We start from the raw sequence: 27,066 nt of genomic DNA, 5'->3' as shown, positions 1-27,066 counted from the left end.
TCAAATGGGAGAGAACAACTTCAAATTAGGACTCTGGGAGCGGAGCACAGGGCATCAAGCAGGCCCGCGCCAGCAGCTCTTCCCCAGGTGGTGAGTGGTGTGCAGGCTGTGGAGCGCACGTCACCCCAGCCCCCAGCCCAGTGCAAAAGGCGGGCAGCCGGGCTGGGCCCCACTCCAAGAGAGCATTCCCCCACCCCATCCATCCATCCTCACAGTAATGCTGACTGACTGGGAGCTGGCGGAGGAGGAGAGAGAGCGAAGTCCTTTGTTTATTTATTTCCATGAAATGTCGGATGTTGTGAAACAATTGGACACACCAGGGTTCATTGTGCCTCTGGGACAGCAGGGACTCTTTAGTGACATACTTTATCCCACAACCAGCATAGGACAAACCCATTAGGGGCCGGACAGGCGCTTCCTCCTGCCTGGACAAAACGCCCGGCTCCGGCAGCATCTCTAACCGTTTTTCCTTTTGCCTCGTGGGATGCTCGGGTGGAGTTTGGAGTTTGTGCTCCTGTCTCTGCATTCTCCATCAGCCTCTGCCTCCTTCCAGCACTGGGTGGAATTTTCTGAAGAAAGGCCAACAGGAAAGTTTACATGGGGGGCGGGGAGGGGTTAAAACAAACGAGAAAATGGAAACTCTTAGCAATTCTCATTAATTACGTTTGTGAATCAGTCAGGGACATTCAATAATTGTTTCCTGTAAACATTTAAGTGACTATAATTCCAAGAACCAAGCAGGGGAGCGTCCTGTGTTTGCTAGATATACCCTCCCCTCAATCAGCAAGGCCTTGTTTTGTTTTTATTCTAACCCTGAGACTGTGAAGGGAGATGATCCAGCAGGGGTGGGGGGAGGGGGCTGGGGTAGGGGGGAGTGGGCTGGGGGGTGGGGGTAAGAGGGGGCTGGGGTGGGGGTAAGAGGGGGCAGAGTTTTAAGAAGCACTTATGCATTTACATAAAGGGGTTCAACACAGAACTCACAGGTAGGTGGGTGGGTGGATGGGTGAGTGGGTGGGTGGGTGGGTGGGTGGATGGGTGGGTGGGTGGGTGGTGGATGGGTGGGTGGGTGGTGGATGGGTGGGTGGGTGGATGGGTGGGTGGATGGGTGGGTAGGTGGGCGGGAGGGAGGGCAGATGGGCAGGAGGAAGGGTAGAGACACATACTTTTACAAAGTGCCAGCTCTCCTGCGTTCAATCCCTGTGGTGCCAGAGTAAGAGCTAATGGCCTGTGGCCTCTAACCCTCCAGTGACTTTCCAATGGACACGTGGAGATTGTAGTAAGAGGCACACAGATGATAACCACAGCTTCCCCAGTGCTCGGGAGAGGCCTCTCTTTCAGAGTTCCAACATTTGCTACCTTGCTTAGCAAATTTTCCACTTTAAGTATAAAGTTAAACTCTAGGGCATCCTGAAGGTCTGAACTATCCATATTTTAAATTAAAGGCACACAACTCAATGCTGAGGGTTGCTGCACACTTCCTCAGACTTTGAGAAAGTTTCATTAGGAGTGTGTGTCTATTCACTGATGGGAGAGACTAGATCTGAGGATGTGGGCAGGCATCCCCATGGGAGGCTCCATTAAAGGTGCAGATCATGGACTGACTGGAGGGCAGGATGGGTCTTGGGGTGACTCTTCATTGCCTGTGAGCAGTGGGGGGGGGATAGAATGAGAAGTATGGGGTTCTGAGAAAGAGGTTCAACAAATTAGAATGTAAAGATTTTTGTCTATTGTGTAAGAGGGCTTGTGTGTGTGTCAGCGGTTTGTCTCCACACACCAGGGGAACACAGCTTCCTAAGTCTACAGAGTAATGAATCAGCTGTCCAGTCCTTCAGTTCTCGCCCTCTCTGGATCATATTCACCGTTGGCAAGGAAAGACAGACAATATCAGGATGAAAAGTCTCCTAGAGAACATAACAAAGATAGAGGAAGAAAATGCTCCTCTTTGTCTCACAGGAAGTGTGGATGGCTTGATCCTTCCCCCTTTAGGAAGTGGGAATAGAGCTCTGTGGAGATTACAGGCCCTCAAGATCAAATAAACTGTAGTACTCAAAAAAAAAAAAAAAAAGAAAGAAAGAAAGAAAAGAAAAAGAAAAAAGAAAGAAAGAAATGAAGGATAAATATATTAACAGGGAGACGAAAGCCATGGTAGAGACTTAAAAATTAGAATAAAAGAAGCTGGGAATATGAGATATGGTAACCAAGCCAGAAGAAACCACACACAGAGAAAAGGGAAAGAATAGAATACAGCAAAGAGGTTGAGTGGGGAATGAGATGGGGAGAAGGAGGAAACTTGTATGTTTGAAGAGAACCCCGGGCTCCTGTAGGTGCTGTCCTAGCACGGGCTCACTTGGAACTGAGGACCAAGTTATCTATGTATTTTCTCAAAGTTTGCAACAACCCACTGAAAGTCAGAGCCAATAAACAGAAGAAAAGAAAAATTAAGATGTACCAAAAGACAGCCTTCTGTAGTCAGTAAAGACTTAAATCTCAAATGGACACTGGTGGCCCAACAAAATCCAGCACGGAAAAATTCACAATGTGACATTCCCAGCAGGTGCTCACACTAGGGTACACTTGGTTGGGTAAAGCATCCTGTGACCATTCAGGCCCAACCAGCAACGCCACAGGAAAGGAGAGAAAGGCAAAATGTTTCTCCTGCTTCAGCTGAGCATCTCCCGATGCCAGAAGAGAGAGGAGTATAAAGGGAGAGAACAAGAATTGTACGGGCAGCCGTTTGTCCTTCACTGAAAGGGCAGCAGGCAGGCACTCCCAAATATTAATGAACCTAGGCAGTATTGTTCATGCGCTTTCTAGAAAATTCTTAGACAACGGAATGATGAGTCAGAATTGAAAACGTTAATTCGAAAGGCTATGGTAAAGCCTCCACGTTGAGTATTGACTTTATTTTCCCATTATGAAAACTGAACAAACCTCGATGGTTACAGAGCAGAAGCCTGGGCAGGCAGTGTGGTCAAATATAAGTAACCACGCCGGAGTGTGGGAGGAAGTGTGACTTTGAACCTCTCGGCTTCTGTAAGCCCGCCTCCTAGGCTGCCGTTGAGGCTGAGACCGTTCCAGCACCCTAATGTCGCTCACTATTCTTTCTTCCCTTAACTTTAGAGAGATCCTTCAGAAACTAATATCTCTTGGGAAGACTCCGTTCGTCTGAAGTTCTGCGGTTCCTATGGTTTCACCGACTCTGTTTCTGTTTTCTTTCTTTAATTTGAGCAAACTTGGCACTTTTTCATTACAATAATGTACATGGTATAATTGTGTCTCCCCACCTACCCTCCTACCCTCCCTTCTGTTCTTCCCTTCGTGTGTGTGTGTGTGTGTGTGTGTGTGTGTGTGCAAAGTATACCGGAACAACATTTACCACACAATAATGATGTTTATTTCTGGCTAGTGGAATCTGGTTGTTTTAAAAAATTTCATCGTACCTTTGATTATTACCTGACCTTTTCGAAATATGAATGTCTCTCTCTCTCTCTCTTTCACACACACACACACACACACACACACACACACACACACACACACACCACAGGAAGCCATTATTCTTTTAGGAAAGAAGGGTAATGTAGCTGAAATTATTTCCGTGTAGGGAAGACAGGCAGAATGGTTCTGCAGCACAGCGCTCTGCCACTTCCCGCTAGCTAAGGGAGTGGTCCTGGTGTGGCACGCCTGGCCTCCCACTGTGTTTCCACACTTGCTGTTTCCCTGTGGCCCTGGGTGCACACAGGCCCCACCCATCCACCCCCAAGCTTGAGTCAGAAGAGGATAGGGCTAGCACCCCCTGATGGTGGCATTCCAAAATTGCAGTCAAAGTGTCAAGACTGCAAGGTTCTGTGGTGGAGTAGCTAACCAACGTCCAAGGCTTGCTTCTGAGGTGAGGATTGTTTGAACCCAGCTGGATGCTTGTATTTACATTCTGTCAGCAGCTGGGGTCACTGGACAGAAGTGAGCTGACCATCTGAGACTGAGAGTATGTAGTGACAATGTCTAGACATTTGCCACCTGATTTCAGTCTCAACTTGAAGCCAGTATTAAAAATGAAGCGTCTTTTACTTAAGACAAAGAAAACTTCCACTCAAACTTTACACATTTGCCTTCTGTTGTAACCGTTCTTAAATTTTCTTTTTCACTTCCTATAACGTAACTTTTCTTAAAATGGATTTTTTTTTTCTTAATTCCAAATCTAATTAGTAGCCTGGTGGTAGCAGCACAAGCCTTTAATCCCAGCACTTGGGAGGCAGAGGCAGGCAGATCTCTGAGTTCGAGGCCAGCCTGGTCTACAGAGTGAGTTCCAGGGCAGCCACGGCCACACAGAGAAGCCCTGTCTCAAAACAAAACAAAAAATAGCAGCCAACTCTAACTAGTTATTATTACCCATATTACTTTTTTTTACAGCCAAGGAGCCAAATCTGTTTGTCTATGTGCTTTACTTTTTACAACCCTTAAGCTAAAAATGGTTTCAATATTTTTTAAAACATTATATTTTAAATAGTTACATAGATATATACATACATACATTCATATATAAAATCCTTGACTTTGCCCCTTGGCCCCCAAATTGTAAAATACATAAAATACTAGCTGACCCTTTAAGAAAACATTTGCTGATCCTTAATTGAAGAACTGTCATTATAATAACTAGAAGAACTGTCTTGAATTATAGCAAAATCTATAGTTTTGAAATATTTTAAAGAGCTATTATTTTATTTCCTCGGGGTATTTCTGGTCCGGCAGTAGTGGTTGGGATGATTGATTGTGCCGTCCACGGATGGATGGGCTGGCTGCCTGCTATGGTTGGGTCTACAGTCAAGCAAAAGGTAAGACCCTTGTCGGGGACGGGGCAGAAGACTTTGCCTCCTGAACCCTGAGGGCTGAAGAGGAGAGGACCCGGGAAAACCACACCAAAATTGTGTTTTCACTAGGCCTTCAACCTGTAGCCAGGGCAGAGCTTAGATAATTGCAAAGATGTAGAGCCCAGCCCTGGCCACGCCTTCCTCAAAGCCCCGTGCCACCAAGTCACTTCCTGGCTGTGTGAGCCAGCAAATGCCAGCAAATGTCCGAGTCCTTGAAATTAGGTTTCCATTTGTACACTGACGTCCTAACTAATGAAATGGAGGCAGTTTTCTTCCTCTGAAAAGAATGTCACAGAAGAGCCCAATGGCCAATTTCCAGAATTGTTTTATTTGGGCACATCAAAAAGAAATCATTGTGGAAAATTTAATAATGTTGTTTGATGCCATGGAGCAGGAAGCTGGCAAGATCAGTGACCCTGGATGATTGAATCGGGACCTGAATGCATCTGATGGGCAGGACATCGCTGCCTACCCGGTGCTGGAATCTAACGCCGTGCAGAGGTCTCAAAGCACAGGGACATCTGCCTTAGCCTCACATGTAGGAAAAGGCGTTGACTAATCTAACCGTGGGATATGACTGTTGAAAATGCTATTGTGGGGTCGGGCTACGTCATCTAAGTACCTGCTCCTTCTCTGGCCATAGTGTGAGCTCAGACCTAGGGTTCCTTTTCAAGGGGCAGAAGCAGACAGACTGTGAACAGAGGGTCCAGCCAGCAAAGGCATGAAGATATACCCTGTGGGCAGCAAGCATTTGCAGGGCTCAGGACTGAATAGTGAGCACAGGCATGAGCTCCGTGTTCCAAAGCGTTCTGTCCTTCCTGCAGCCGCATCAAGGGAGCACCATGACTGGGGAGCACCATGACTGGCCACCCTTGTGTACTGACGAGGAAACCTATTCGCAGTAAAAAACTTACCTTCAATGGCAAAGCTGTCAAAGGGGCGAAAGCCACTGGAGACCGTGTGAAGAGACAGGAGCATTAAAACTATTTAAAGGATTTCTGGGGGGGGCAGGGGGGAGATACAAGTTTGTTTCGTGTGGTTTCGGTCGGCCGTGCAAGCTCTTTGGAGCACGCGGGCCACCTGTCTGCTGCTCCTCCTCTTCAGGGAAGGAGGGGGTTTTCTTCCCACCCTCAGAGAGTGAACACAGCTCACCTTGCACTCACAAAGGTCCCTGCCTCTCCTGAGCCCATACAACTCCGACTTCCTCTTGGTGCCCATCTTTCTTGCTCACGTCTGTGCAGGTCTTTAGCAGCAACGCTCCACGGACACCCAGCTGGCCTGCCTCGGCCAGTCAGTACATCCTTCCTCCGTCCCCAGCTGCTGTGACCCCATCCCCCCTTGGGTCCTCATTCCAGGCATGCGCCAACTGCACAAAGGTCCATTTCTCCCCTCCTTTCCGACGCCTCTGTCCTTGCACACAAACGCGCTGGGGTCCCAGGGGCCCGGGGTCTCGGGCTTGGGGCTACTCTTCCGTGACTCTGGTCCCACAAACTGCCCTCCTGGCCCTCACGGCCACTTTGGTAGGGCCCTGCCATCCAGGTCCCCCAGATCTGTAATTCTGTTCTTCAGATGCCTAAAATCGGCCCGGGTCCTGTCACCTTTTCATTTACAGAGTCCCACATCTCTTTTCTAGCCCCCCTGTGATCCTGGAAACCCTACCTCCCCCTCATCCTTCCCCTCAGGGCTCTGTCTTGGTGTTGCCCCATCCCCCCATCACAATCTCATGCCCTCCCTTAATTGGCTATTGGCTTAGTGTCTGCCCCAGATCCCAGAGCTGGTCCCTCTTCCCAGCAGAAACTCTGTGCCTGCCCAAGAGTATCAGGCTCCTGGGACCCTCTGTTCTTCACTCCGGCTACTTACAGAGTGGCTGGAGTTGTCAGCTGCTACTTCAGTTTCTAGTCCTTTAAGGGGCACTGTGTCCCCCCCCCCCCCACACACACACACAGTCATCTTTCCTCCTCCGCGTCTCTCCAGTCCTTTCGGACTACCCACTAAGGTAGGGTTTTACCTTCTTCAGAGAAAGTATCTCCTGTACCAGTACCCACAGGACCACGCAAATAGTCCTGACACCTTGCTGAGAGCCCTCGGTGTGCCCGCCCACCTCTTAAACAGAGGCATTGCTGTTCTTTTAGGATGGAGAGCCCAGAGCCATGTAGGTTTCCAAGGTCACAAGGCTGTGAATGCTGACCCAGGATGTGAACTCAGGCTGGGTAGGCGTCCCTGCGCTCAGTGTCCACCTCTACTGTGATGGCCATGTATAGTGGCAATGAGTCCCATGCCTGCCCCTTTCGGGGACCAAGGAGGGGGCAATGCTGACAAGCCTGTGTACATCCTTCGTGTTCTTTTCTTTTCTAGAAATGAGGCTGCACAAAGGAGTCATCCTGGAACCAACCTCACCCCTGGCCATGACACAGAGAGACTGGACAGGTATTTGGGGCCAGGGCTGTAAGCTGAAAACTGTCTTGATAATCTCTGTGTTTACTCAACACACACACACACACACACACACACACACACACACACACACACACAGAGACACCATATCTGTGAAATTCTTAATCTTAAAATTTTCAGGTTATACAGGAGCCGGAGAGATGGCTGTTCTTCCAGAGGTCCTGAGTTCAATTCCCAGCAACCACATGGTGGCTCACAACCACCTGTAATGAGATCTGATGCCCTCTTCTGGCCCACAGCGATACATGCAGGCAGAATGCTAGCCATAAATAAATAAATATTAAAAAAAAAACAAACTTTCAGGTTAGAGTAAATTCCTTGGCTTCCCATTCCATTGGGGATATTTTTAATTTACATGCTTATGTATTATGGCGCGTATGAGCTAGTGTCACAGCACACGTGTGGGCTCTGGAAACCAAACCGAGGTGGCCCTGCTTGTGGGGCGGCGAGCACCCTTTCCCCCGGGCCATCTCACCAGCCCTGTTGTTATTTGCATATTCCAATTATAGAGAATAATGGGTTTCCCGGCATTTGCCTGTGGTCCCTTCACCTCCATGACCCTCTCTCGTCCCCTTCCCACACCTTGTACAGATATCGAAAAGGCAGCACCCTCAAGCCAACTGTAGTTAGGTTGCAGCCAGGCAACAGCAACAGCCAGTCAACACCCCCATCCGTGACCAGCCATGGCCACGCTTACTCGGAACACAAAATGCATCTCAGTCTGGGGGTTGCCTAAGTGCACCTCTCTCTCTCTCTCTCATTTAAAATATTTCTGTGAATATTTTTAGAGAGCATTAATTGAATTGAGTTTTAAATGGATGAAGCATGGTGTGGCGGGAAGAACACTGGGTTGAAAATTAGGAGCTCAGCCTCCCAGAGCTGACCCCGCTGCTGAGTGACCTTGGACGCATCAGGCCGCTTCGCGGTTTTCCAACTGTTTCTTGTTGTAACAGCGACCTCTTGTGGCCCATAACCATTCCTCCCCTTCCCCACCCCTCACCCACCCCCCCACCCACCCCCAGTCAACTTTGGATTTATATTTTTGGTTCTTTCTAGTGTTATATTTCATACTGTTAAGCAAGTAGACTTGTGTTCCTGCAGATAAATCTTAGACAGCAAAAGTGTGTTAAAGCAGACAGTTGAACACCATCTCTTAAACTATTCTCTGCGGTTTCCTCAGAAGCCTACATGAACAAGTTGCTGTTTATATAAATGAAAAATGTCTTTCTGTTTCGTTCATTCTACTTCCTCCTAGGGGCCAGGGGAAGGGGCGTGCCAGGGTCTCCTCGAGTCCTAGCAGCTCAGAGCTGAGCAGACTGGAAACCAGAGCAGGTGAGAGACTTGTGTTCTTGGCCCTCAACAACATGGTTCACCCTCAGCATCACCCCCCCCACACACACACACACACACACACTGCATCCTGATGAACAATTCTGTGTTCATCAACTTCAGGAGCTATAAGCAACTTGCTCAGAAACCAACATTTATTTCCTAAGTTTTCATTATTCACTTCAGTCTTACGAGTACCCAAATCTGATGACTGCACTGTGGACAGATGCTCACAGAAATTGTAGAGTAAAAATATCTGGAGGCTGGCCAAACATGACACCGGTGTAATTCTAAGCTCAAGTTCAAAAGCATTGCCCGTTTAAATGAAGCTATGAAATGTTATTATGAAAGCCCTGTGGGAGCTCTATTGTGCCTGAGAAAATATAGAACAATATAGCCCAAGGGCACAAAATGTGGCTCTGGGAAAACTGAACCAGTGGGCATTTGTAACATTGACTGGAGTGAGCACAACCAGCAAAGGAAGTGTTAGGTTAGGTATCCCTGTGCCTTGGTCTTCTGGGAAGACCAAGCTTGGTCACCCCCTCCCCACCCGATTTGAAGGTTGGTGACCCCTCAAGGGGGGAAGGGTGTGGACAGGGTTTTAAATCTTTAAAATAAAAAGAAAGATAGAGATGTGGCACAATGTTAATGTTGGGCCAGGCTACTCAGGGCTGCCCAAGTGTTTGCTACATTCTTCATATTTTTTTTTCATTCGTTCACACCAAATTTTATGTCAGGCTGAATGAATATACATGTATAATCTGGACATTTTGGAGGCAGAAGCAGGAAGATTATGAATTGCAAGTGGGATCGAGCGACACAGTTAAGCCCTTGTCTCAAGGAAAATAAAAATGATGATAAACAGCATCAAAATCAGCGCTGGGTGAAAAGCGTTATCTTCAAACTAGCTTCTCATCGGGAAGGCTCTTTGCGGTCACAGGGAATGGATCTAGCGCTAGGAAGAATCTAAGCCCTTCCAGACTCCCAAGACAGCGCTGTTGCCAAGGGCTTTACATTTGCGTGCTAAAAAACGTCAGCCAATCCTAACACGGTGTCAAGCTGTTGTGTCCAAAACTCAAAGCTGCAGTTAACTACTGTAACCACAGAGGCAGCAGAATCTTCAAAAACAGGCAGGGCCTCTGCCTGACCTACCCAATTTCCTGTTGGATGGTAATTTTTATGTTTAGCAAACTGTGAGCCTAGTTGTTCCCCGAGACTGAGACCGTGTGTGTGTGTGTGTGTGTGTGTGTGTGTGTGTGTGTGTGTGTGTGTGTGACGTTTCTGTTTTCTAGAATTAACTGGGAGTAGTGTCTAGCACAGAGGTTGTAGGAGCAACAAGGATGGCACAGGGATTAAGAAGTGACGAGGCCATGGCCAGACACAACCGCATCAATGGGAAAAGACCTAGAATAAACCCTTATACCACAGTCTGGAGGTTTCAGAAGGGTCTTGAGGAGGCAGCTAAACTTTTGCGACTTGTCACTCACCTCTGTAATCTTCTCTTCCCATCGTGAGTGTGTGTGATTTCACTCTTCCTGAGGGACTACTCGCTAACTGTGCTTTCTCGTAGCTGAACACAGAAGAACACACTGCTCTTCTGTTTGTTTGTTTGTTTGTTTGTTTGTTTGATATTTTGTTGTTGTTGTTGCTTTCCATTTGTTTGTTTTTAAAGACCATACAGACTTAAAGCCTGAACTTCCAGTCATTTTCCGGTTTTGATGGTGGGAGCAGGTTCATGCTCCTGTAGATGCCACAGGTCGATGCTGGGTGTCTCTTCCCGCAGCTCTGCACCTTATTTTTTGAGGCAGAGTCTCTCAGCGGACCTGGAACTCACCATTTGGCCACACTGAACTGACCGGTAAACTTTCTCTGCTCCCATGTTGTGGGGTTACAGGTGTATAACACCATGCCTGGCTTCTTGCATTAGCGCTGGGACCCGGACTCGGGTTCTCGGGCCTGTGGCAGAGGTTCTTTACCAACCAAGCCATCTCCCCAGCCCACTCCCTAGCAAATTTAAGTGTTTCACACATATGTCAAGGAAATGTATTATTATTGACTTATCTGGCTTGTCATTTGCCTTCTTAAGTGCTGATTTTGTTTATATACTTCGGCCTTTAAGTAGGTTAGTCACCTAGGAATGTGAGCAGTTGCATTTTTATACTGCTTGAATGTTTGTGTTTGCTTTCTCAATCATATTCATGTTTTATACAGTTTGGGCATACTAAAAAATACAGCCAGCTATTCTGAAAACTCCAAAAGTTCCAAAAGTTGAGCTACCTCCCAAATGCAGTTAGTAGCAATGGCAGATCTGACCAGAGCTGTAGTGTGAGCCCTGTTAATGTGAGGGTTCTGCTAGACTAAGACCCTGTTATGGGCACAGCTTCCTTCCTGAATCCTGCCCCACACCTGGCTCCTAAATACAATTCAGTTTTGTCCTATGAAGTCTTGCTCGTGGGTTGGATAGCTTGGCCAAAGTCTTCCTGTCTCGACACTTTATCTTTACCATTTAACCACAGTTTAGTTGTCAAGAATTCCCTGTTTGCTTTGGTGCTCTGGGTTTTTCCTTGGCACAAGCAAGGTTTGATAAAAGGCAAGCGACACTTGCAACAGGGAGTAGACAGTCCCAAAATACGGCGGCGAGGCCTGGGCACTGAGAAACAGATGCTAATTGCACAGCCTCCTCGCTTCTCCTGGGAGACCTCAGAGCTGCGTGGGGAAAAGTTTCCCATTTGGTGGCTTGAAGAATCATTTCAGACATCGCTATAGATCCAAATTAAATTTTAAGCACATGCCATTGCAGGTTATACACAAGTTCTGCCCTTCATACAAACAGTTGAGAAGAGTTAGGGGATTTCTTTTTTAAGACTTATTTTTAATTATGTGTGCATTAAATACCTGCGTTTGGTTATGTGTACATGTATGTATCTGCATATGGGTATGTGTACATGCAAGCGTTGGAGTCCAGAAGGAGAGACTATAAACAAATCAAGGACTGTAAGAAACATAAATATGGCCGTGTGTATAGAATCTTCTGATTGCTCCTATGATTTCCAGCAGCTCATGCACATTTTTTTCTGGTGCCAGGTTAGGGGCACAGGATGCAGGCAATAGAGGACAGACACTAAACAGGAAGTACCAACCACGCCGTGCCTTCCTGTGTTGCTCTGGTTGGTGATTTGAGACACTGCCTCTGCAAGGTGAAATCACGATTTGCTGTTTTCTCTATGACTTCTGTCTCATGCATTGCTGCCTTTTAATCTGCTGGTTTTCGGTGGAGCCGAATGGCAAGGGCAGCAGAGTTGCTTGGCTTCAGGAGGATAATTTAATAAGCCCACCTTCTACCTGGGTTCCACTTTCTCCGTCTTCAGAAGCAACACAATGAAACAGGAGCCTCAGTTGGGTGTGCCAGCACACACCTGTAATCCTGGGAGGCCGAGGGTTCAAGGCTAGCTGGGGCTACGTAGTGAGTTCAGTGACAGAGAGACCTTGTTTCAATGGGCGGAGGAGGGAGGAGGGAAGGAGGAAAGGAAAGCCCCTCCTGTCCCGTGATGCTCCCCCTTCTGCAAAGCTGATGCCAGCCAGTGGGAGCATTGCCCTCTAGAGTGTGCAGCGTGGAGGCTCAGCGGTGACACACGTGTGATTACTTACGGGCTTAGTCAGGGAAGAGAGGTTCTCAGGCCCTCGGTGTCGGTGTCGCGACATGTGTGGCCCTCGGGCACGGCTTTGCCTCCACTGTGGCATTTAGCTTTCATAGTCCTAAAAGCAGATACTCCCCTTTCTGCTGATGAGGAAATGGACTAGGGAAGGTTCTAAGCAAGAGAGACAAAGGTCACCCTGCATGCCAATGATAGAGTTGGGATGGGGAAAGCAAGACATTTTTCCCCTGCCCCACAGGAAGGCACGGCGTGGTTGGCACTTCCTGTTTAGTGTCTGTCCCGAAAGACTAAGATTTTTACAAAGTCTTTTGGGCTTTTAGACTGTGTGTATGTATGTATGTACATATATGTGTGCGTAGCTGTGTTGCAGAGGGAAAAGTTTAAGTAAAAATCAAGTTTCCTGCAGGCAGCAGCCCTCTCTCACACAGCACGCTGTTCTGTGAAGTACTTTAATCCCATTTGTCCGTTGTTTCTCTGAATAACACCCCACCACCACCACCCACCACCCCCATCTTCCCCCCCCCACCCCCGCCGAGGTTCCTTTAATCCCATTTGTCCGTTGTTTTCCTTTGGGGTAGTCGGATGAAAAAGCCTCATGCTTCTCATTCGAGCTGGGACTCAGGGCAAAGTGAGATTTGACTCTGCTCTCATTAATTTCAGTGGTGCAGGTGGAGGAAAGGCTGTTGAGTGTGCCCTGTTAGGCATCCTTTTTCACGATGCCTTTTCCTTCTCCAGATTCCTTTGCAGCCTCAGGAGCCAGCTTACAGGAGCAGGAGACCGAAATGGAGGTAGACGGGGTCTTTTGGAAAACACGGATTGTACCGATTTTGCATGAATTAGAAAAGGGTAAAACAACAGTTTTTGTTTTAAATAAAAGTGTTGCGTTTACCTGTGTGTTCCCCATTGCCCTGATATTTTCAGTGTCCTTGGACCATTATCTCTGTGGAGATGATGAAAACATGCCATGTATTTACATACCCTAGAAACATGTATAGCAAGTATTATGTAAACCAAATTGCTGGGGAGTAGAACTGTACTTGGATCCCCGAGGGAGCCAACTTCTAAAACTCCCCCGTAGTGCAGATTAGTGAAGTCTCTCTGCCTGAGGAAATGCTGCTTCAGCCTCTTCAGGGAGACTCTTCACGTTCCAGAAGATCGAGGAAAGCAGGCCCCTTGAACTTAGTGGGTCTCACAGTCTGCTCAGTGAGAGAGCTGTACCCGTGGTTTTGGTGATGCTCTCTACTCCTGGGGTTCAGTACCTCTGCCAGGGAGGCCGCTCAAACGCTCACACACACACACACACACACACACACACACACACACACACACACACACGGCTGAAGAAGCGGCCTGAGATATGTCTTGTCTAGCACTCCAGAGCAGCACAACCAGGCATTCCTGGGAGGGCATGGGGAGCTGCCTAGAAGACTCTGCCCAGCTTTTCAGAATTCCATTTGGGAAGGAAGGTGAACTAGAATTCTCAGGACCCACGAGAGCCACAGAGCAATTCCCACGCTTGGTACTTGTGCACAGTGGGGGGCCCTCAATAGGACGAATTGCATGACTGCCCCCGGATGCATGAGCACCATGGCGGACACTGGAAGGTGCAGGGGAGCAGGGGTGCACCCTTACACCCGCCTCCTGAGTGGCCAGCGCGTCCACGCTGTGGCTGGGCTGTGCTCTCCATGGGCTGGGTCCTCTGGACAGGCTCTCTGGCCTTGGTGCTAATAGCAGGTGCCTGGTGCTGCACGTAAACTCTGTATTCAGACAGGGATGAAACCACATCGCCCCCAGAGCTCTTTGCAGGAATAACCACACACTTACACCGCATCTTTCTCCTGCCTGGTGGCAGGAGGCCCTCGTGCTGACCCACCCCTTACTGGAAATGTGAATTTTGACCGATTGGGACACATGGTGTCTGCCAGGCCCTGGCTCTGGGTAGCTGCTGGGTCACCCTTTGTGGTTAAGGAGTGACTTGTGGGACAGAGTTACTTGGTGACTACCTTACTGATGATTACACTTGAAATTCTTAACTAGCTTCAGCCCTAGAACGAACGTCTTTTGAGACCACGTGCCTTTCTGTTTTGTTTTGCTTTGGCTTCTTGAGACAGTGTCCATCTGTAGCCCAGGCTGATCTTTAACTTCCCATCCTCCTGCCTCAGCCTCAAGAGTGCGGTACTCCCAGTGATACTGAGTGATAGAGAGGTCTTACTTGGTCAGAAGTTGAAACTTTGATCCTTCAGCCTTTCTTCCCAATTCTTTTGTAAGCTACAACAGTCTTGAGTAGGCCAGGCAGCTGAGAGCGGCCCAAAGCCTGGACTCTTGAGGAGGCAGCCAGTGAGAGAAGAAAAAACAACACAACAGTGCTTCACACACAGATCTCAGCACACACACACACACTCACACACAACACATACCCACACACACACCACACACACACAACACCTACAACACAAACTCACACATGCATACACACACACTCACACACAACACACAACACATACCCACACACACACCACACACACACAACACATACAACACAAACTCACACATGCATACACACACACTCACACACACATACACTACACATACCCACACACAGACCACTCACACACCACATACACACACAACACACACACACATGCACACATACATACAGACATACACACACTTACACACACACGCACACCTCAGGTTGGTCATTTCTCACCAGCTCACTTATTCGAGTGCATGACCCAAAGGCATTGGAGGGGTCTCAGCTATTGAGATTTAAACATTTTTTTCTTAGATGTTATTGTTGAAAAGAGCTAAAAATGGCCTGAGTCACTTCCTTTTTCTGGCACGCACTTCCTCCACGTCGGCGTCTAGGCGCTCACGGTGGTATTTATTTAAGATCAGCTCTCCACTTTAAGTCTTGTGATGGGGTCCATCAGGGGTGATACTTCCCAACAGAACACGCTAGTCCTTGAACTCCTTCCTCTACCCATGTGCCTTCTTCCAGCGCTGACTCTCTCCTGGTTAGCCCACTCTCAAAACTCACTGCCCTCGGGATTGCAACTCCAAAACAAAGTGTTCCCGCCTCCCTCTTTCCTTCCTACCTAACATCTTTTTAAAGGTCTCCCTCCCATTTGGTAATAACGGCGGATGCTACTGCATCTCTTTTCCCAGTCATTTTGAAAGGAACTCGTTTTCGTCAGCAGGTGTATCAGAAGGGGAGCTTGCTTGAGGTAGTGGACTATCCATTCGGTATTGCCTGCTGTGCCACGCAGGTGTGCCAGTCAGGTTCGATCCTCACTCACTCACAGCTTCCATCTTTACCTAGCACAACACGCCTGTTCATATGTGAAGAATAAATAGCCCTGCGGGACAGTAGTTGCTCCTTTAGGGTCATTCAACTTGTTTGGAGAAATGGAAGCGAGTTCAGGTGCAGGTGCAGGTGCAGGGCACATTTCAGGGGGCCAGGGGGCTTTGGGAGGCTGTTGCTCCAGATAAGCTACCTGACTGCCTGTAAATATGTTAACCTAGGAGGTGGAGCAGAGCCACGAAAACAACCAAGTAGATGGGAGTGAGAGAAGGTGGGGAAGGGCATCTGGGACTCTGGAGATGCCTGGGGAACGCCCAGGGGGCTTCTCCCTACCCGGCTCGTGTCTGGCACATCTGAAAACTCAACCTTAATGAGTAAGTGGTGCTCATTCTCTTTGCTCTGGCAGAAGAAGACGCTGAAGCGATGTGTGCCGCTTGCACGCAGCTCCATCACGCGCTGGAGGAAGGGCGCATGCTCGGAAAGAAGTTTAGGGGCAGAAGTGTCCTGCTGAAGACCCTGTATAAACTAGTGGATGTTGGCTCAGATCTGCTCAGCCTTAAACTTGCAAAGCTTATCCTAGCAGTAAGTTTCTCTTTCTCTTGTTCTAGCGGGCTGCCCTCCACCTGTGTTTCGTCAGATGGTTTGTTGGTACATATTGCAAAAGGGTGAGAAAATGCGATGTTTGTTTAGGATCTTGGGAAAATTAAGGCAATAAGCTCACATCCCAGAACAGGATCAGAAGGTGTTGCCAGAGAAATAAGGCTGAGCACGTGGGGAATATCCCAACAGGCTTACATCTGGACTGTGCCCAGGGTCCATTTCAAAAGGCCGAGAGAGAAAAGGAAAGTCAAAAGTTTACAGCATCAATCATATCCAACCCTGTTGCTCAAACAACTAGATTGAGCAGTTTGGGACAGTGTCTGGCTGTCGAATTTGCCCTGTGGTTCCTGCTGAGAACCCAGCTCTGTCTCGTGGTTTAAGAACTAAAGGCAATGGCCAGATTGCTTCATGAGCTAGCCTGAGAGAGGAAACCAGCAGCATGTCACAGGAAGGTCAATTGGCGACCCTAGAAAGTTTCTGCGAAGCGTTAGAAGAAAAGGCAGACACCAAATAAAAGTCTAGGTCAGCTCTGCCCTGAACAGAACCTGATGGGCAGCTTCGTTGTCACAGCTATAAACAGTCAGAACCAAAAGATAAGCCCTAGCAGTTCTGGAACATTCTGAGAGGGGCAACAACAAATGGATGAAGCTCTGTTTACCTGCTCCCATAAACGTAAATGTCCCAGTTCACCCCATCACCGGAACAAAGGGAGACAGGGAAGCCACCGAGCAGACGGGAAGCCCTGTGTCCTGACAGTGTAGAGGACATGTCCATTTCATCTTACTGTGATAGTGAAGCCTTTCATAAGTAGAATATTCCAGCCACACTTTCTATGCCCTTACTTAGCTGTCATCACAAACCATCCACCCTCCTCTTTTTAGAAGTCAGGATATGTGGGCCTCCATGCAATGTGCCTTTGAAAGGCAATTTTCACATAGGGCTCTGATGGTGGCGTTGTCCCAGAGAGGACTCGGGCTGCCCGCACTCAGGGACCAGCTTTGCCTTTTCATCTGGATCCCAGACACTGTGATTCCTGATGACCCCCTCGCCCCCAAAAGAAGACGAGACAGTGTGAACCACAGAGCTATGCATGTTTTGCAGTGAAAATATTGCCAAGGTTATTGGTGGTGTTGTGTAAATCAGATCAGTTGGTGTGTGTGTGTGTGTGTGTGTCGCAGTTTAACTGAAATAGGCTTTCTGAACTGGATGTTAAGTGGGTAAAACTTCTAGGCAAGGTTAAGTTCGGATGCAGGGTTATGTGGGTTGGTGCCTTCTTTTTATTTTTAAAATTTGCTTTATTTTATATTTGAGTGTTTCCCCTGCACGTAGGCTTGCAGGTACACCATTTTTGTGCTTTGTGCCCATGGAGGCCAGAAGATGACATCAGATCCCCTGGAACTGGAATTACAGGTGGTTGTGAGCCATCATAAGGGTGCAGGGGACTGAAGCAGAAGCAGCCAGTGTCCTTAACCACCGAGACAGCCCTGTAGTGCCAGGTTGCCAGGTTGGTGCTGTCTTAACTCACTATAGGGCCACCAGCTCAGAAGGGACCTTCAAAGCAATGGTATGCAACTTCCCATTGGCTGCTTGGATCGCCTATGACATCCCAGGGGAGATCCAGTGTAGATGAGGCTTTGGGATAGGGTCCCTATATACATTCTCAAGACACCATATCACAAGATCCATGGAAGGAAAATAAGCAAAGGCTAATTAATGGTACACAGAGCCCAATGTTCTACTCCGAATTCCTTCTTATTGCCATTGTTTTTTCTGTCCACCAGTTTGATATTGCATTTCAACCATTTAACAGTATTTACTTAGAAACATGCATTAAGCATGTGGATTGCCCCAGTTTCTTGAATTCTTTGGCTCAATAGAGATCCGCCAGTTAGCCATTTTATTTTTAACCCCTGCTTTTTTAAAACCCTTATGAAAATATGTCAATCTGCATTAGGCGTGTTCAAAGGACACACTCATACTCAATAGGAGGGCAACCGTAGCCTGGAAGTGGAAAAATTTGGCGCCCTTTGCAGAGGGGTAAGAATCAAAAGAAGCACCCAATGTGTCGTTTGTGATTAGATATAGTAGGAGGACAGAAATGACCTCAAACTTCTTTAATGTGGAAAACAGACAAAACAAAAGCATCATTTTTACATAAGAAAAAAAAATCTTCCCGACATGGACACGGGAAGCATCGGCAGGAATTCATGCTTGCCCTGGGAACACCAGGGGAACAAGGCAGCCAGACCCCCAGGATGCCTCGCTGGACGCTGAGGAGGGGACAGGGACCCAGGCAGCAAGCACGCCTGGCCTCCCCAGTGAGTGCTGGGCTCAGTACTCCTTACTGTTGATGCTGTTTTGATGAAACTCAGACGCCTGCTTAGAGTATTGTGTGGGCCCAATAGCCCATGCCTTTACTCCCAGCACTCAGGTGAATCTTGGTAAATTTAAGGCCGGCCTGGCCTGCACAGTGAGATTCTGCCTCAGCCAAACAAAATTAAAAAAAGGAACAAGTAGTATCTTTAGGAGGGTGCTTACTTAGTTTGAATAGTTTTGCTCTTCCACAGTTTACTAGACAATTCCCTGTTGTTGACCATTCTTTACTACTTTAGATAAACGTGTGGCTAGTGTAGACTCACTTTATTTCTATAAAAGAAGGCGTGCTTCCTCATTGTCTGGTGTTTAATTGACAGACATTGTTGTGTGGTTTGGAGAGGAATTTCAGCTTCAAACAGCGGTCGCCTCAAAGCATCCCAGAAATAGCCTTGTGGACAAGCACAGCCTGGTCTCATCCAAAGTACTGGTTCCGATTCTTTTATACACATGACAGAGGAGACAGGCTTCTTTTGTGTTTTCTTTCCTTTGCCCCTCAATGAATACTTTTCTAGATTAGCTTAGCTAATCTAGAACTTTGGTATTCTCCATCCCTTACAGCCACGCTTTAAATCAATTACTCTGTTTAGTGCCATGCTCTTTATAAAACAGCTAACCGTTTTACACACCAGTGCACAATGTTTCATAGTGAGAAGCCAACCTTGTTATTAAAACATTCATGTCTACAGAAGTGAGTGAGATGTTAGAGCCAATGCATAATGTTGCCCAGCCTTTCTAGGTTCTTTCCTTGGAACATTTCTTATGTTTAAAAGCCTCTTCCTGCACTGAGTGCGGAGGTTCTAGAGGTGCCGAGCCTGCCTTTACCTCTGCCGTAGAAACGCAAGCGCGTTCCTTTCCCTGCAGCTTAAAGTAAGCAGAAGAAACCTTCTGAATGTCTGCAAACTGATATTCAAAGTCAGCAGGAGCGAGGAGAATGATGCTCTGATACATACCGAAGACGTCCTGGGTGAGTCCAGTTCAGAGCCTCCCCCCCCACAGCCCCCAGCACAGATAGATGCAGAAGTGTGGTGGTGTCTTCCTGTGCTCCTCATGTTCACGTTAAAGCAGCGTTTAGAGTCTAAGTGTGACAGACTGGGTTTGGTTTCAATGTGTGTGACTTGAGGAAATCACTGTAAAAAAATTCTTTTTTTTGTGGGGGGGCGGCCCGGAGTTACTGTTAGAATAAACACACCTAAAAGTTTTTGACATAATCAAAAACTCCTTTCTCTTGATACAATAGGAATAAGTAGAAAAACAAATCGGCAAGACTGTTGCGGCTTACACAACACTGATGTGGACACGGGTTCCATACAGACCTACAGACATTTTGCCCACACTCTCAGCCTAGCTAACTACGTCCGCGTCCCAACATGTCCCTAAGTAACTAAGTGGGAAACTCTTAGGGGTTGTGCTGTCCCTGCAGGAGAGGCAGCTGTGGTCCTCTTGGGGTGACCAAGGACAAAACCAAGGCTGAAAGAACGTATAGCACCAAGTCCCTAGGCTGAGAATTATAGGTCAGAACAAAGGATCTAACGTCCCCCGAGACAGGCTTACACTTGACTGTCTCCGTCCAACCTTGCACAGATCATCTGGAATCTGGGTCAGTCACTGGGCTTTTGTGTTTGTTTGTAGAGACAGGATCTCTCTCCAAGCACAGAACAGGCTGGACTCAAATTCGCTGACATCCTCCTGCCTCGACTCTCTAAGGCTGAGATAATCGTGCTTGGGGAGGGAGGCCGTCCTCAACTGTCCTAGGAAGGGGTGAATGCTATTTCCAAGAGATCCTTTTCAGTAACAGAATCGTTTTAAAGTTCCTGTGTGATCCATGTCCCATTAGAGGAGCAACAAATACATTCTTCAAGTTTTGTTGAAAATGTAATTCTTAGATTGCCTTTGTTACTAGACAATAACTTGACAATTCTGTAACTTAAAGTCTGGTAAATATTACTAAGAGGAAGGAATGGCATTAATTAAAAGAAGGCTTTTTTATTTGCATATGAATATGTTCTCATCACCATTATGGAGTTTTGTTGTAGGGGAGGAGCAGGGAGCATTTGCATGTAGCGTCTCCATGAATATATTTCACAAATTATGTGCCAACATCAAATTTGCTGTTGTACTCAGACATTTATAGAAATCCGTCTTCTCGACAGCATCATTATTGGAGGTGCTGAGAGGCGAAGACCTTCGAGGTAACACGGAAGCCTTTTTATACTGCATGGGGGCTCTGAAATTCATTTCCGGGAGTCCGGGATTTCTCTCCGAGATGATCAGCAAAGGTGCAGTGGAAATATTGATGGAACTGATAAGGCAAGTGACTGAGGATACAAAGAAACACGGTGCATGCCTGCCCAACTTCGGCAACTTGTTAGTCCAGGTAAGCTTTCTACTTGAAAAGGTCAGAGGTGAAAACTGTGTTCAAGTAGCAGATGGGAAGCCTTTGCGTCAGTCAGGAGGGTTCAGAGACCAAGGGGAGTGGCCACTGGCCAGTCAGTGTGTGCCCTGCTGAGACTGTGAATTTGGTAGAACCCTCCTTATTGCTTGGAGATAATCATTCCCACTGTCCTGCAAAGAAGGCAGGGCTAAAGCCAGGCATGGTGGTGGTGATGGTGGTGTTGATGGTGATGGTGATGGTGGTGATGATGGTGGTGGTGTTGATGGTGATGGGGTGATGGTGGTGGTGGTGGTGATGGTGGTGGTGGTGGTGGCAATGATGGTGTTTATGGTGATGGTGTTGATGGTGGTGGTGTTGATGGCAATGATGGTGTTGATGGTGATGGTGTTGATGGTGATGGTGGTGGCAATGATGGTGTTGATGGCAATGATGGTGTTGATGGTGATGGTGTTGATGGTGATGGTGGTGGCAATGATGGTGTTGATGGCAATGATGGTGTTGATGGCGATGGTGGTGTTGATGGTGGTGGTGTTGATGGCGATGGTGGTGTTGATGGTGGTGGTGTTGATGGTGATGGTGGTGGCAATGATGGTGTTGATGGCAATGATGGTGTTGATGGCGATGGTGGTGTTGATGGTGGTGGTGTTGATGGTGATGGTGGTGGTGATGGTGGTGGTGTTGATGGTGATGGTGGTGGTGGTGGCAATGATGGTGTTGATGGTGATGGTGGTGTGGGGGGGGGAGTTGAGAGAAGCAGGGGAATCAAGAGTTCAAGGTGCTTCTCAGTTAAGTAATGAGTTTGAGACCAGTGTGGGCTTCTTGGACCCAGGAAGGGAGTACTGGAAGGAGGGAGGGAGGAATGGAGAGAGGGAAGGAGGGAGGGAGGTATGGAGAGAGGGAAGGAGGGAGGGAGGGAGGGAGACAGACCTGAGCTGGGCCTGATGGCACAGGCCTGCCAAAACCAGCCAATTAGGAAGCTTGAGGCAGGAGAATTGAGCCTAATCCAGGCTCCTCAAAATAGAAAGTAAAGAGAAAGCAGAGGAGAGGTGAGTGGAGGAGGCCGAGGGGCAGGTGAGTGGCGGGCTGCCCAGCATGCTGAAGACCCTAGTTTCCATCCTCCCATCCTCCCAGCAGTAAGTGAAAGTAGAAAAAGTAGAGGCTCGTGAGACTCTCCAGGGCTCCAGGGCAGAGGCTGAGGTTGCTTGTAACTGATGACAGCCAGGGCTCCATCTCCAGTCTGCGGTGACAGCCAGGGCTCCATCTCCAGTCTGCGGTGACAAGGATGCTAACGATATTGGGTGGAGTTCTCTCATAGGCTCTGCAAATGCTAGGCAGCCCAGGGGACCACAGGAATTCGAGCAGTAAAACCAGGTACAATTCATGTGGCCTGAGCAGGAAGAAAAACTTCCCTGTGTGTTACAGAGTTTTATTACTGCTCTTGTGACAGATTAAATTTCACAGTTAAATTATTTCCACCAAAACTTCATTAGCTCTCATTTTCTTTTGTAGATGAGATTTTTGCCCTTAATAGCATTTATATATCAAATAATAGCATCTCTGATGTAATAACTCATGGGATCTGAAATGTGCTTGTCAATTAGCAAGGATGGATTGAACCTTTAGCATGTTCTAAGCCACTGGGAGAGCATGTTAAAAATTAGATTTACACCCGGGCTTCAGATCCTGGAAATATTTATGGTGGTTATTAATTTTAGATTTTGGGCCTCCATTTTGAAAATGGTTATAAACAAAATCTCTTTTGGTCATAAACAAGGCAAAATTCCACTGGCATGCTATATCTTGGCGAGGGTGCTTATGAGACATTCTTTTCTTTTTATGATTTATTTCATTCATTATGTGTACAGTGTTCTGCTTGCATGCAGAAGAGGGGCCAGGTCTCCTTACAGATGAGTGTGAGCCACCGTGTGGGTGCTGGGAATTGAACTCAGGGCCTCTCAAAGAACAGTCAATGCTTGCAACCTCTGACTCATCTCTCCAGCCCATGAAACATTCCTTTCTATCGACAGCATTTTGGGTCATTTGTGGTTTTTTTGTTTTGTTTTTGTTTTTTTGTTTGTTTGCTTGTTTTGTTTTTTCCTTTTGGGAAACAGTTATTCCTGATTATATAATAATGATCACTTCTGTTAAAAAGGTATAAAAATCATCTGTGCCAGGTGTGCTGGAACACAGCCGTAGCCCTGACACTTGGGAGGCTGTGGCACAGGGATCATGAACCAAAAGCCAGCCTGAACCTGTCTCAAACCAAACAAAAAACAACTTGAGATACTTTTATCCTGAGATATACGGACATACCTCCAACATTTCAGTGTCTTTTATATATATATATATATATATATATATATATATATATATATACATGTATAGATACACAGACTATAATTATATGTAATACATATTAGAATTATACACAATCCTAAATATATATCTAAATACATGTAAATATAAAATAAATATATAAATAGAAAATAATAAAATATAAATTACTAAATTTAAATATATATGAACATATACAATTCTAAATATATACATATATGTGTGTGTATATATCTGTGTGTATATATACACGCATATATATATATATATACATATATATATATAATCCTAATCTGCATTTTGTTTCTGAGACAGGATCTCTCTACGTAGCCCTGGCTGTCCTAAAACTCACTATGTAGACCAGGCTAGCCTCAGACTCACAGATACCTGCCTGCCTCTGCCTCCCAAGTTCTGGGGTTAAAGGTGTGCCGGGATCCAATCTCCATTTTTAATAGTGAATTTCTTTTATGTCACCTCTTTTTTGGCTTCTTCCTGTCCATTCGGTCAGCTTATATTATTCACATTTAGTTCTTTCTAATTTATGCATTTACACTTAGTACTTTTTAATGATCTCATAGGTTTTAAAACCGGGACAGGGAAAATCTCTTAGGTTATCTCTGTAAACTTATTTGATACTTTTTCATGGCTGTGACAAGCATGTACCTCTGTGGTGGTTTGAAAGAGAGTGGAAACGTTTAGGAAGGATTAGGGGGTGTGGCCTTTTGAAGAAGGTGTGTCACTGGGCTGGGCTTTGAGGTTTCAAAGGTCTCTCTCTCCCTGTAAAGCTGTCGGCTATTTTGACAGTGTCTGCTTCCTGCCACGATCATCATGGGCTAAACCTTTAAACTGCAAGCCAGCCCCCAATTAAACACTTTATTTTACGAGTTGCCTTGGTCGTGGTGTCTCCGTGCGTATCTTGAGATATTTATAACATTTTATAATGTTCAGGCCTGCCTCACATTAGTTAGTGATTTTCTTTGTTCAGCCACCTGAGTGCTGGGACTACAGGCTCGCATTCACTCCGCCGCACCTGGTCCCTTTTTAACTTTTGAGCGTCACAGCAGCTCTGCCATCCTTGTCTACCTGAGGAAACTTTTCCCAGTCTGTCATATGTATGCGGTATCATCTTCATTGTTAGAATGAAGTCCTTTGATAGAGAGGAGCAATTAGCACTAATGTGAGCAAACCTAAGTCAGTCAAGATATGGGGGCGCCGCTAGGTGGGTGTGGTTGTCAGGAGTCTAATGTCAGTCCGTGAGTTGGAAGCTGGGAGAGTTCAAGGTCAAGGCCAGCTTGAGCTATGTAGCAGGTTTTTGTCTCAAACAATAAACAAGCCCCTACCCCTCCCTCCAACTAGGAAGGCGTCCGATCTCTGCTGTGCCATCTTGCTCAGAGCCTTCTGCGTCTGCTCTTGGCTTTTGTTTCCCTTTCCTGTGATTCTCCATGGACTTGCTGTCTTAGTCTCTGTCTCTACCATCTTCCTTTGAACCTGCCTAAGATCTCTCATACGTGCGTGGTCCTTGGGGGACCACGGTCGGCACCTCAAATCCCTATGCAGCTGGAGAAAGTGAAGGCTGTGCACACCAGGTATGTTTACAGATCTGGGCACAAACCCACAAACTGGACAGTCCTTCATATCTAATTAAAGCAAAGGGGTTGGACTCTGTAGCCGGAGACTGTAAACCCACACCATTTGAGAGACTAAAGCAGGTGACTCATAAATTCAAGGCAAGCCTGAGCTATATAAAACAAGTCCCCTCCAAAAATAGAGTTTTTAGTCATGAAAAAGAAAGAGCAGTTTTCCCGCCAGCCTGGTCCCACGGCCTCATCAGTCCCAAAATAACACACAGAGACTCTATTAGACATAAAGCTGTTGCCCAATGGCAAGAGCTTCTTATCGGCTAGCTCTGTCTTAAATATTAAACCATCTCTATCAATCTAAGTGTTTCCACGCGGTCTCATCTTACCGGAGAGAGAGTCCGGACCTCTTCTCTCACGTCCCTACTTCTTGACTCTCCTCCACTACATCTCCCAGAATCCTCCTTGTCTCCTAGTCCCGCCTATCTTGCTTTCCTGTTGGTCAACAGGGCTTATTCATTAACCAACAAGAGAAGCATATTTACAGAATGACATCTCCCATCAGATAAGAGGCTGTTTTATATCACACATGAATAATAAAGTGTAAGCAACTTGACTTCACCACGAAATGACGCATATGTAAACACACATGCACAGACTTGTGCTCCGACATAAGAAGCAACTCAAAGACCTGCGCCTTGGAATTCTTCAGAGCATCCTCATCCATCTGCTGGGAAGGAGGTTTCCTTCATGCCCAGGCCTTCATCTCCGCTCTCATGACTTCAGTGTCTCGCGGTGTCACTGCCCCTTCACTGGGGCTTCTGTGTCTGAGACATCACCACAGTACTCTCCCCCTGCCCTGCTCTTTGGTGTGGATGATAAGTGTCCTGCAGGGTTTCTCTGTGTAGCCCTGGCCATACTACAACTCGCTCTTATAGAGGGGGGTGGCTTTGAACTCACAGAGATCCGCCAGCCTCTGCCTCCCCAAGTGCTGGGCTTAAAGGCGTGCACCACCGACGCCCAGCTGCGGTGACTTATTTGTTCACGGCAATGGTGCAGCTGTTTCCCAGTCCGAGGCTTCACTGCTCCTGTAAAGGAATACCTTATCCCCCAGGGTACCTGGCCACTTGCTCCCAGACATGAGAGCATGAGAGGTCAGGCATGCAGAGTCCAGGCCCGCCCTTCTCTGCCCTCTGCCCTTTATTGGGAGGCTTCTTCCCCATGGGAACCCGTGCTTGTTTCCGATTCTCCAAGGTCTGAAGATGTGAGGAGACTCGGCACTCCCCCAATGTAACGCCTTGGCTTCAGAACTATGGAAGGTGGGCCCATCGCCATAGCTGGAGGGTGAATTTTGGAGCTAAGTCCTCAAATGCCATTTACCTACCCAGTCACAGGCTCTGTCTGTCCCTAGAGTTTCAGAAAATACTACGTCGTCGTCGTCGTAATGGCAGCTTTTACAAGAGGAAGGGAGCTTGGCTCAGGGCAGGCCTGAACAGAGCCAGTAGTGGGAAAGCATGGGTGGAGTCCAGCATGCCCAGAGAGAACACCTGAAGACCAGTCACATGTTAGAGCTTCAAATGGGGCATTGCCGGTGGGGAGGACGGAGGGGGGAGCACTTCCTGAAGGGTGGGGGAAGAGATGGGCCGCTTCCTGCTGGAGGGAGAGGCCGTGGGGGGAGATGTGGTAGCAGGGCCTCAGCAGGCTTGTGAATGAACAACCCTGCTACGCATACGCCTTCATGGACTCCCGTAACAGTATCATGTGTGTAGTGACACTGTGGCTGGTGCCTTGTGTTTCCGCCAGACTGCGTTCACCATGTGTGCGACGATGTGAAACCTCGTGGGTTACCACAGAGGCTTGGATTCGGGCGTATATGTGGTCTCGGTGGGCAGAGGTCCAAAGACTGGGTGTGCTGTCATTAATAGAGGGAGGTGGGTGTGGCTGAGGTTAGAAACAGTGCAGCTTTGGTGATTCAGCCGCGAGGCCCTGTCTGTGGTTCCTGGTGACCACGTGTGTCCCTTCACAGTGTCGGTAGGAAGCGGGCCGCTTAGCAATCGGCAGTTGAAACAATACTCGAGGGACTTGGGGTATGGATATCCCAGACAACTGAGAGATAGAACAAATGAGTTTAGAGGCAGGCACCCACAGAAGTCTGGTGCCAGGACTCCAGGCTCCC

General features: G+C 47.4%; 1 protein-coding gene across 1 annotated transcript in view; it reads left to right on the top strand.

Moving 5' to 3' along the window:
* Armc2 (armadillo repeat containing 2) overlaps nt 1–27,066 on the top strand; it is a 92,164-nt gene that overhangs the window by 24,121 nt on the left and 40,977 nt on the right. Inside the window, 6 exon segments of the mRNA XM_051175575.1 lie at nt 7,224–7,295; nt 8,578–8,654; nt 13,043–13,153; nt 16,018–16,193; nt 19,449–19,551; nt 20,738–20,961. Of these exon segments, the coding sequence (XP_051031532.1) occupies nt 7,224–7,295; nt 8,578–8,654; nt 13,043–13,153; nt 16,018–16,193; nt 19,449–19,551; nt 20,738–20,961 (763 nt within the window).

This window comes from Phodopus roborovskii, unplaced genomic scaffold (genome assembly GCF_943737965.1).
Source record: "Phodopus roborovskii unplaced genomic scaffold, PHOROB, whole genome shotgun sequence".
Classification (NCBI taxonomy): domain Eukaryota; kingdom Metazoa; phylum Chordata; class Mammalia; order Rodentia; family Cricetidae; genus Phodopus; species Phodopus roborovskii.
This window is presented reverse-complemented; position numbering and strand designations above follow the sequence as displayed.